Source organism: Lygodium microphyllum, chromosome 7, assembly GCF_053477565.2.
Source record: "Lygodium microphyllum isolate KBCC chromosome 7, Lygodium_microphyllum_v1.1.10, whole genome shotgun sequence".
NCBI classification, from domain to species: domain Eukaryota; kingdom Viridiplantae; phylum Streptophyta; class Polypodiopsida; order Schizaeales; family Lygodiaceae; genus Lygodium; species Lygodium microphyllum.
In genome coordinates, this window is record NC_141141.1 from 67,269,404 (window position 1) to 67,281,793 (window position 12,390).

The 12,390-nt window shown below is 40.2% G+C and overlaps 1 protein-coding gene across 1 annotated transcript; it reads left to right on the forward strand.

Moving 5' to 3' along the window:
• The first annotated feature begins 4,037 nt into the window (after window positions 1-4,037).
• On the forward strand, window positions 4,038-5,723 carry LOC148033548 (small ribosomal subunit protein eS7-like). Its single transcript, XM_087681494.1, has 6 exons — window positions 4,038-4,199; window positions 4,506-4,598; window positions 4,686-4,759; window positions 4,867-4,990; window positions 5,150-5,332; window positions 5,415-5,723. The coding sequence occupies exons 2-6, from the start codon at window positions 4,524-4,526 to the stop codon at window positions 5,532-5,534; spliced, it is 576 nt and encodes a 191-aa protein (XP_087537620.1). The 5' UTR covers window positions 4,038-4,199; window positions 4,506-4,523; the 3' UTR covers window positions 5,535-5,723.
• The last annotated feature ends 6,667 nt before the right edge of the window (window positions 5,724-12,390 follow it).

Sequence of the window (12,390 nt, forward strand, 5' to 3'; positions counted from 1 at the left end):
AAAATTGATAGAGTCTCCCTTGCTTGGGTGTTCTATCTCAAATCAAATAAGAGCCACCCACTACCATGGGTTTGCACACATGCATAACAAGCAAGAGAACAAATCTAAAACAAACCACCCTTCCATGGGTTGTAATAGCCACCAACCAATGATAGAAATATAGCTATGCTTGAGTAAAACACCAACATAATATTTGTAGAGTAGTCTCTTAGTTGAGAATTCTAGCTCATGCATATTGTCTTGGTCCTCAAATAACTCCACTATATTCAAGAGATACACATATGCTTGCATGACAAACATGGAAATCCACAAAGGTATTTAGGTTAGATTGCAATAGAAGCAAGCAAGATACCACAACAACATTGATGCAATTACAACCTATAGTATGTGAATCTTAAGTGAGGCTTTATAATAGTCCTCAAAATCTAATGAAAGCTCGGGACCATCAACCTAAAGCTTGTGAATTACTAAGGAAGCTTTGACATACGTGTGAACCCAATATACCTCATCCTTCATGTATACTTGAAAGGTTTTATAGCCTCCAAAGTAAATGAATTGGGGCTCTTTTGCCTTGGTTCGGATCATGAGATGCAAAATGTTTTTCTTCCTATAGAAGATTGCAATCCACTCTCACAAACATACGAATTATAAAAGTGTAGCATTTAGACACACCAAATAATCTTACCTCTTTGGAGGAATTTTGGAGCTTGACAAGCAATATAACTTGTTGCAACAAGTAATCTTCACTATGCTTGGTTCATCCCACTAAATCCTATATAATACCTTGAAACACTCTTCTCCATTGGCAAGATTGGCAATGGAGAGATACTTTGTAGTCATAGTCTTTCAACCATTCTTCCTAAGCTCTTATGGTAATCTTTTTTTTTTTGTTTCATGTTTTGGCAATTCTTGACCCTTGATTTTTGTAGTTTCTTTCAGAACGAATGCATTAAACTCATCCTAAATTCAACAAAACACGATTATGAAGATATAAACATGATAAAAATCATGAAGATTGTGAAAACACTGAATTGTAAAAAATTTGGATATAGACTTGTTTTATTTGGAGCAGTTTTTCAAAAAAAAAAGACCATCTCTTCAAGAGGATCTTATTGGGAATTAAAGGTATCAATGAACTTGTAGTGATACATAGATGATTTTAAAAACATGAACATGATAAAAATACAAAAATTATGAAAATGCATGGATTTTAAAGAATTGGATAGAGTCTCCTTTGTATTTGGAGCTTTTTTCCACAAAATACCTATTTGAGAGGCTCCTATGTGGAATTTAAAGTCAACACTATTGACATGCAAAGGAGTGGGTTGAGGTGAATACCTTTTGAAAAGCTAAGACATTAGCATGCATGGTGTGTTGTACCATTGTGGAGTGCCATGGTAGACTCTCATCTCAATGGAGATCTCTCCACCTTAGCCCACTTTCACTACTTAGGTGTGAGCCTAGCCAATATGCTCTCTTTGTTTACAATTCCAAACTTCTAAAACATATAAATGTCATGGTCAATGTTTAAGGGAGCATGAGCTCTTGTAATTTTGTATTGGAGTGAGAGAATTACTCAAGAAACCAAATAAAAAGATTTTGAAAAACAAATTGAGGGATAGAAAATGCACTAACGCATTGGTCGTATCTAAGGCTAGACGGAGCTCTGCCTCTTTTGATTTATCTACCATGATGAATTGAGAGCACACAGATATATGGTACTCATGAGAGCTGGCATACACTATGCATCATAGGAAAGCATGAAGGTTATATACTTATCTCAAACAAGAAAACACTTATGTGAAAGAACTCAATTATAAAATAAGAACTTACCGTCCTTAATTCGCTTCATCCATGTCTTCAAACAATGATTACCATTCCACACAAAAAATTTCTTGCCTTTCAGTTTCCTGCCACCCCTTGTCCAATGACTTCTCAGACTCTAAGTGCCTTTGTCTCCATATTGGGTCCCATTCTTCCAAGTTTTGACTTGTGATAGGCATTTTACCCCCTCTAGGCCCCACCATTGAGACCAAAAAATGTCCCATATTCTTAAGATATGCCATCATATCAAAAGTGCCAATTAACCATGATGCATGGTCAAAATATTTTTTAATTGCCTCACGAGGAACTAAGTGATAGAAAGGAACTTAAGGTGGGATAGTATTCTCTTTACATAAAACAGACTGAGTACATCTCGTATTATCCCTAGAGACACTTTCCTTCCTAGTTGTTTGAAATGTTTAGATTTTTGCCCATATTTCTTGTCATTTTCACCACTATTATCATTGCTATTTTCAAGAGGATCACCAGTGGTATCAGACTTGGTATTTGTTCCTAAAAAGAAGCACACATTTAACTTAACCATTTTGCAATGAGACAAATATGCAAAAAGAAGAGATGAAGAATCACATACTTGTAGCCTCTGTGTCATCATTGAAGTTGTTGGAGTCCTCTTAAACTTGTGCCTTGTCATCATCAACAAAGATGCAATGTTTCTAATGAAGAGGCTTCTTGATCAATTGTCCTTTTAGACACACAACCAAAACTGAGTTTCATGCTCTCATGATGTCTACTTGTGGGTGATGTAGACTTCAAACATCTCTTGTTTAATCTCTGTGGATTTATGATTCCAAAGAAACTAGAAAATAGTTGTCAAAAATATAATTTCCTACTTATATGTATACATTAGTGCATGTGCATAACAACCATGCGTACATCACTACATCTGTCCATATGCATGCATGATTGTGTGCATACATCCATTTGTGCATGCATACATATAATCATACATACATAGATGCCATCATATATACATACATGATACATGCATCATACTAATTGTAGTAATCATATAAGATCAAGTGCCAAGGAGGATAGACACACCCATGTAATGATGCATCTCGCCAAATGAACAAAAAAGTGTTAAGGCACAAGCCCATACAAAGTATGGCTCAAATCATACATTTCTTCTTAATCAACGCTAAGAGGATAACCTATTACATCAAACATTTAATACCAAGTGACTCAAAGAATCAGTATTATTATTAAACTAGAGAACTTGTGAAATTATAAAAATCCTACATGATACTAGTATAGATGGCCTACATTAATCAATTATAGAAACATATAATTTCACCATCTTATGTCTAGATACTAGTAATGTATTATGAACTACATTAGAATCCCCCTTATAGGCAGTGTTGTTATAATTGAAAAAAAAAGAGGACATCTTTATTGGGTCATGTTTCACTCACTCTCATGTACAACAATCCTCATGTATATATTTCGAAATAGGCCAATAGTATTTACACAAAGAATTCTTAGTTGATGATGAGCCAAGTCATGTTTTGGTGCATGTAACAAAGATTAATGAAGAAAGGTCCACCAAGGTTCTCATGACCAACGAAGTTGGACTCCTAATTTTCACTTAAGTTACTTACATGAAAGTTTGGATGAACCTTGCATTAACTTCTACATTTCACCTATTATGGATGAACCAGAATAGCTTGAGGAAAATTGAGAGCTCTTTCTAGTCTTCAAAGACACAAATTGATCTAGTACTTAAAAAGCATTCTTTAATAGCCTCTTAAAAATCAACTTATCTTTCTTCAGAGTTTCCACATTCTCATAAAAGTAGTCTTCATCTGATCTCAAGGACAAAGACGATGGTCTGTTGTAGTGATGGCAAAAACATATTTGCAAGGTGACAAGGGGTAGTTATTTTGTGACAGTCGATGAGAGGAACAAATTACTGTGAATAGAAAAAAGGAAAATGTCATCTCTTCCCGTGCAATGACTAAAATAGCAAGAGAATTTGACTTGTTACGTGCTACATCAAAGTTTCCATGTCACACGCAGTTAACTTGGTGAAAATTCAAAACATTGCTTGATCTCTGAGCTTGACAGCTTCTGCTAAGCATGACTTTGAGGAGCAATGCTGATGAGTAGCTAGACAAGGTAAGTGAATACTAAATTGCGATAACAAGGGTTTAGGTACTGAACTGTGGCTTAAAGGTTAGGGAGGGTCGCCGCCCAGGGTAAGTCGGACTGGGCGCGTGCAATCCCTAAACAAGTAGGGCAAAACCCACCTTCTTCCCCTTTTCTCTCTCTCTCTTCCATTTTGCAGCAGGCAAACAAACCTTCATCGCCATCGTCAGGCAGGCAACGACACGATCGTCTACGGCGATCTCCGCCAGGTAAGCTCCAGCTCCTCTCTCCCTCTCTCTCTCTCTCTCTCCGTGTACCAAGTCGCAGAGTGCTCGTTGATTACATGCGACAGCTCTGGGCCGCTCCTGTGCCATTTGTCTCAGGTTTATGAAATCCTCTCTGTTCGCTTTCTGGCTAATCCCTGTTGAGCCTGCGTAATCGAGAGAGCTTTCTCTCTTTTTTTAAATGGCTTTCTTAGCTTGCCTTATAGGTTGCAATAGTGTATGCACATTCATTTCAGACTTGCTGGTTCTCTCAGTTTGCTTTCTTGATTGACGAAAGTTTTGCTTTCTCAGCTTGCCTGACGCGTCGCAATGTATACCGCACGGAGAAAGATCCAAAAGGAGAAGGGCCTTGAACCCGATGACTTCGAAGAGTCTGTCGCTCAGGTATCACCGGCATTTGCAGTCACTTCTATTGCATAAGTCTAATTGTCTAGGGTTTTTTTTCGAGTGACGTTTCCTTGTTTGCTGCAGGCCCTGTTTGATCTCGAGAACACCAACCAAGAGCTTAGAAGCGATCTCAGAGATCTGTTTATTAATTCTGCCAAGCAAGTGCAAAATTGTTCAAATGGTCCTAAGTGCTTGTTTTTCGGTTTTCCATTGGTGCTGTGAATGACTGTATTAACTTATTCTTCTGGGCCGATTGATGCTGCAGGCAAGTTGACGTCTCTGGCATGAAGAAGGCTGTAATTATTCATGTGCCTTATAGGCTTCGCAAAGCTTTTAAGAAAATTCACCCTCGATTAGTGCGAGAGCTGGAGAAAAAATTTAGTGGGAAGGTGAGTAGTTTAAAGATCATTGCTTTTATTGTTCACACTGTCTGGATATGGTAATTCGGCACTGTACCCCTGTCTGACCTTAGCTGTTTTTTTCTGGTTCTTTTTATGTGCATTGGTTGCTCCTTGGTCACTGAGAGTACTGCCTTTGGACTGTCTCAGGATGTTGTGCTAATAGCCACTCGGCGCATTATGAGGCCCCCTAAGAAGGGTTCTGCTTTGACCAGGCCCCGCAACAGAACCTTGACAGCTGTGCATGAGGCGATTCTTGAAGATTTGGTTTACCCAGCTGAAATTGTCGGCAAGCGTGTCAGATTCCGCCTTGATGGATCCAGAATCATGAGGGTTAGTGGTGACTGTTAATTTGTGATTGAATGATGCATTATGTTCAGGCGTCTTGTGTTAATACTGTAGAATATCTTGTTAGGTTTATCTGGATCCAAAGGAAAGGAATAGCACTGAGTATAAGCTGGAGACATTCAGCGGTGTCTACAAGAGACTCACTGGCAAAGAGGTTATATTTGAGTATCCAGTTCAAGAATCCTGATGGAACTTTGAAAGGCTTGTATCTTGGACTTCGAGTTTTTGTATGGTAGGTTATTTGAGCTGGAAAACACTTCTGGCTGAACTTGATGAGTCTTAGTTTCTGAGAATTGGCAATATTCGACTTTCAGGATTGAGTTTTAACAATGTGAGTTCTGGAAATCTTGTAATGAATTCCGGCATTTTTTGTCAAGTCATTGTTTCATCTTTCCAGTTGTGATGATTATAAGTTGCTATATAGTTCTCACTGCTATTTGGACCAACAGTTTAGACTTGATACTGTCAAATGTTATGTAGCTGCTTGAATACTTGCTTCACTTCTTTATCTGGAGCTTACATCAATGCCAGAAGGCAACGTGCACTGCTATTTGGACCAACAGTTCAGACTTGATACTGTCAAATGTTATGTAGCTGCTTGAATACTTGCTTCACTTCTTTATCTGGAGCTTACATCAATGCCAGAAGGCAACGTGCCAATATTTGGAAAATAGATTTTAGTTTGAGTTAAACATACCAATCCATCCAGTCCTTAGAATTGTTTTAATGATTGTCAGAACCTTTACCTAACTGCATGCAAGCCTGTGACTAACATTTGTAAAGCTTATGGTATGGAAGCAGTTACCCAGGAGTGTCCTTATATATCACCTGCAGTTAATATCACAGTTGTAGGAATCTGATGTGGTTGACAAAGGCTGCTCACTCTGAAGAATTATGTTGTTTTGAGCGACCCTTAAACGTCAGCTAGTTCTTATCAAGGGTAGATTGCCTGCCATGGCTTCGATTATTGTAAAGATTGAATAAGCAAGAGTGCCAAATTGCAACTGTACTCGCTCTCTGGCTATGAATAACTTTCAAAGAGGGCAGGCCTATATTGTTGGTGTGACACATAAATTGATGCTCCTCAGCCAAATTTAGAAAAATTTCAGATGGAATCTCCTTAATTTATTCGGGAACTTTGTAATTGTGCTAGTTTTGGTCTATGTCTTATCCAAAAAATATTTGAAGTCTATTTTCAAAGTGTTATTCTCTGGAATGCTATCTAGCTCTATTATGGGTAATTTCTTTTTAAAATTAATTCTGAGCCACAATAGTCCGGCAACATAAAGCGAAAGGAAGCAAGAGCTTGATAAAGAATTGAAACTAAGCAGGCATGATGAAAGTGAAATGGGTAGTGAAAAAAGGTTAAGTAGAAAAAGACTGTAGAACACACGTGAGATAAGTTTTCCATGGGAAGTTGATCAATTGATCAATTGACAAAGCAAATCATCTCTCGAGAGTCATATTACCTGAGAAGTATTTGCTATGTGTTTCACTTGGAAAGACCTTGTCAAAAGAGGTCTCTTCATGCCTGATTAGATGACCCTTAATTGATGACCTACGATTGAGTATTTCTACTTTATGCCCTTAACCACAATGCTATCTTGATGCTGTGCAAGAGATTTGTCTGATGCTCTAGGAATCATGGAAAAACATGCATGGAAAACTGAAGCTTGTGAAGATTGCTTTTAAAAGAGAAGGGTTGAATGTCCTACCTAACTTTGCTGAACGTACAAACCAGAACACAAAATTGTTGACCTGCTAGGTACCATCGTAGTGACAAGACAGTGCATGTGGATGTATGAGCTTGCCTGGTTGCAACATATCTCCTCCCTCCTGCGTCATAGAACTGAAGGCAAGATTCGTAATATGGGAGATTAGTGTTTGTGCTTGACAACCTGGATCGTATCTGTTGAAATTTTCCTTGGAGGCTTGCTTAGTTTAGGTGAGAACAGCATTTCCTGCACAATTGATAGTTTGCTGTGTAAAGCCAAGATTGAACCTTAAAAATGGTTTTTCAAAGTTTATTATTTACATCAGGTTGTTTACCTAAGGTGGCTAAATATTAATTAAGATCTTAAGGTTCTTATGGAGGGGGGCTGGCTGTTCACCCAAGGTACTATGGAACCGCACACAAAGGGATTGTTGGTTGAACTGCAAGTTGAACTTGAATTTGAGAGAGAGAGAGTGAGTTGTATTAATGGCCTTTTAGGTGCCTTAAATATGTATAGCCTAGTTTTTGGATACAATCAACTTTGAGGAGCCATTGGTACAAAAAAGAGCCCACAACAAGGTGCCATTAACACCAAAAAGAAAACCAACTACTAAAGCTATTAAATTTAGGTGCCTTAAATATGTATAGCCAAGTTTTTGGTTACAATCCACTTTGAGGAGCCATTGGGACAAAAAAGAGCCCATGACAAGGTGCCACTAACACCAAAAAGAAAACCAACTACTAAAGCTATTAAAGTTAATATAAAGAGTAACTTAGTGCTTTTACAATGACTTTGATATTCGATACTTAGTGGCACTAAGCATCAAAGTATCTTTATATTAAAGTTACTACTTAGTGTGTAGTGGCACTTAGAGGATTGAAATACCAAGCTACTCTTTATATTAAAGCTATATAAAGAGTAACTTAGTGCTTTTACAATGACTTTGATACTTCGATAAATTGCCCATTTGCCTTAAAAATAATTTAGTGGTTAGGCGTTTTGAACTCTTCTAAGATGACTTTGCTACTTGGGCAAACTACCCATTTGCCCTCTTTTCTAGTTATCTTTATTTTGGCAATTTTGCGTAGTTGTGTTGGTGTAAGTTCACGTCTAATCTATAATTTGGTTACTTACCTCAATTTTATCTTCCATGTTTCCAAAATTCAAAGTTGTTTGAATCTTTCCTTCCCTAAGGACTTGCCACAATACCATTAATTTTGCTCCTAGGATTGGCCTTATCTTGTATGATTCTAAGCATTCTTGGTGCTCTTCATTAGCTAGTTCCTCTTTCATACCATCCCTTACGGAGACCTCTTATATGCACAAGGAATGTGATCTTTTGCAATAGAGCTTTGCAATGGAGCTTCATTATTTACTGAAAAGATGGTGCTTATCAAAACCTTGTTGATTTGCCTCATCCATTATTTCAAATTTCCTTAGGCTTCTTGATCTGCCTTCTTTCTTATTTCACTTTCCTTCTTTACTTCTTCTTGTACTTTGGTTGTTATATCGTTGGGTTAATCTTCAATCTTTTTATTGGTTGTAGCTAGTATTATTGCTAGCTTTCTCTCTAGCTCCATCAAGTATGTAAGCACTTTAGTGAGTCTTTCAAAACTACATTTTCTCCTTTTAACTTGCGAGCTCATTGATGTAAATACTCCTCACATGAGCTCGGCTCTCAACTTGGCTTGGGTAGTGATTCCAAGATTGTTGAAAAAGTCTTTGGGTTTCTCTCACTATTAGGGCAAGCGCTTAGGCATAACTCTCACCCTTAGGTGTTGCCCTTGTACCTTGGCGGAGGTAATGGGAGAGATTAAAAACCAATTAGCCCGTCTATGTAAACATGCATTAAAAAAAAAAAGGGAAAATGTTGGATAAAAAAGAAAGAAAGAAAATGATAGGTCTACACTTGATTTAAATGAGCTGAGAGAGAGAGAGAGAGAGAGAGAGAGAGAGAGAGAGAGAGAGAGAGAGAGAGAGAGAGAGAGGTTTACCCAACTCTATTCATATCATAATCCATTGTTTAAACTCTTATTTCATAATATGTGTCTTATTAAAGTGGTTAAACTCTTATTTCATAATATGTGTCCTTATTAGATGTGCATACATGGGGCAAGGAGATTGCATTGATTCATATTTTGGGGTTAGGGAGAGTTAGGAGAGGGGCAAGAGAAGTGTGGCCCACATAGAGAGTGTCCACCCATGTTAATATTAGCCACCAACTCAATTAAACTTTAGATTTCCAAGGTTTCATGATGTTTATGTAATTGTGTTAACCCCCTTGGCTTGCCAAACCCAACATGCACATGTACACACCTAAAAAATAAAAACTCACACCATTGATGGATTACCATGTAACAATCCTTGGGTAAATCAGTCTCCCCTTACATCTCTCTCTCTCTCTCTCTCTCTCTCTTTGTGCACGCTTTCCAAGTAGTACAAAGGATTAGAAACGAGTTCCTACATGATTTGGATCACTTTTTTTAAAATGGATTACAATGTAACTATGGGCAAATCCATCTCCCCCACACCCCCCCCCCCCCCCCCCCCCCCCCCCCCCGCGTCCTGTAAGGGCTTTGTAGCTATACCATGCCGTTGCTACCGATTGCACCTATATAGGGAGTAGTAGTGACTCAAAGCCCTGCCTTGTTTCCACTCTATGTGTGATTCCCTATGCCCAGTGGTGAACCCTCTTATGTGCGGCGTCACGAGGGTGTAGTCCTGGGATGTGTCTATGTTGTCCCGCTTTTGGATTGAATAATACAAGAGTATACCTTGAGCTCATATCGTGTTACCTTTCTGTGCCGTGTTGAGTGCGTAACGACTTCAGGTTTATCACACTTGGTATCAGAGCAACTCTTGCTCGGAGTGAAGGAGTGCTCACGGAAGCAGGAGGAAAGATCTAGTGCCCCGAAGAGATCGAAGTCGTACCGACCCACAGCGCGACGCCCTACGTCGTGTCGCCCCACGTCGCGTTGACCCACGTCGCGACGCCCCCTCGACGCGTCGCCCCAACCTCGATATCCCGCTGTCTGAAGACGTGATGCGGCTTCCCTGTGGCATGACCCACACCACCATAGGCGAAACGCGGCTTCCCCGCGTCGACACCACCACCAACCATATGGAGGACGAAAGGGGGAACATCACCCTCCCGACACTGGAGGAGAGGAAGAAGAGTAGGGGACAAGAATGGAGAGTGGCCCAAGAGGAGAAGGTGGCCAGACTAGAAAGACAATTAGATGGTATGTCAGGCATGCTAGAATCAATATGGAGGAACATGCAGATGAAAGAAGAAGAGGAAGAAAGGAGGAAAAAACTAGAAGTAGAGCAGGGCTATAGAGAATGGGTGAGTCAACAACAAGAAGAGGAGAAGAGACACCGAATGCAAGAGGAGATGGTTAGAACGGGTAGAGAGGAGTCATCTAGGAGGGCGCAAGATATAAGGAAGGAGAAGGAGAAAGTAGTAGAATTAGGAAGCAAAAAGAAAGACAAGAAGAAGGAGAAGAAGCACCATTGCAAAGAAGAGGAAGATAGCAGTAGTTCAGAAGATGATTATGGAAAATTCAAGATGCCCCAACCCGCCAAGTACAAGGGAGAGAGAGATGGGTTGGTTCTGAAGAAATGGATCGCAGAGGTGGATAGGTACTTAAAGTATTCAAGAATTACCGAAGATAGGAAGGCGGAGGTGGCAGCCATTTACTTGGAGGAGGATGCTGCCAGTTGGTACCTGTTAGAACAAGAGCAGGGCCACACAATCTGTTCGTGGGAAGAACTCCAGGAAGAACTGAAGGACTACTTTATTCCAAAGCTGGAGAAATTCAAAGTGAGAGATGAATGGAGGAACCTCAAGCAAGCACATGGAAAGATGAAAGAGTATGTCAGCAAATATAGGCAAATCATGCTGCAGCTACCAAACATGGATACAGACACTAAGCTACATGGATTTTTGTTTGGGATGCAAGAATGGGCTAGAAGAGATGTGGAGAGATAGGAGCCAACAAGCTTAGCAGAAGCCATGAGAATGGCCGAACGACTGGTGGACCTGGAAGGCAGAAGAACAGCACAAGGGAATCAAAGCAGGTTCAACAACAACTTCAACAACACCTTCAACAACAACAACTCCTGGAACCAGAGGTCCAATGCTCCTAGAGGGGCATTCACAGATACAAGGAGTCAAAACACCACTAACACCACGGCCGTATCCCAAATCGCATTAGTACCAAGAGGAGCAGCAGGGAGATGGGGAAACAATCACTACAGGCCAACCCCTAGCACATCATATGGGCCAGCAGGATCAAATACATCATGGTGGAGACCCCCAGGCCCTTCCATCGGCATCAGATGCTTCAAATGCGGGGGTCCACACTACCAAAACAGATGCCTAATAGAAGACACAGCTTCATCGAGTGGATCAAGGGTGAATGCAACTTGTGCATATGGAGGAGAAGAACCACAACCACCGCGTATCCAGGAAATTCCAAATGGGAGTGAAGAGAGCATGGACTACCCAAGGGTAGGGTCAGTTAGTGCCCGACCCCAATGCATGGCAGCCAGAGTAGTGGCAATCCACCATCTATACATCAAAGACCGATTGGGTGAAGGAAACCAACCTATCATGGTGGACACAGGAGCAACCCACAACTTCATGACACCACAGTGTGCAGCAAAACATGGATTGAAACTATCCAAAGCCCCAGAAGGATTAACAGTAACATTCGCACAAGGAGAAGCCAAGGCAGTAAAACAAGTCTTTGCAGTCCAAGTGGAAGTCGACAAGTGGAAAGTGAAACTCAACTTCTTACTAATCCCCATGGATGATTTTGAAGTGATATTAGGCTTAGAATTCTATGACAAGTATGTCATTGCAATGTTTGGTAAGGGTGTGAATGAAATGATGCTAGATATGCAAGGAGAAGGCGTCAGAGTACCATGCGAAAGAATGCAGCTACCTGGTAGGACCCCAATCAAGGTGCAAATGAAGGAGAACAAGCCAGGAGTATCATGCCAAACAGTAAAACCAGCTGCAAACCAACCAAAGGGCCAGACCCAAAAAGCACCGGTCCAAGGGACCGTTATCAGGCCACGTATCATGACATGCAGTGCAAAGCAAGTCGAGAAATCAGTCAAGCAAGGAGATATGGTCTATCTGTGTATGATCCGACCAATTGAAGAAGAAGAAGATGGCAAGAAACCCAAACAACAGAAGAGGAACACAGAAGTGGCAGAAATACTTGAAGAATTCAAAGATGTAATGCCAGCCGAACTACCCAAGGGTCTACCACCCAGACGAGATGTGGATCACAAGATTGAGATGATTCCAGGGTCTGC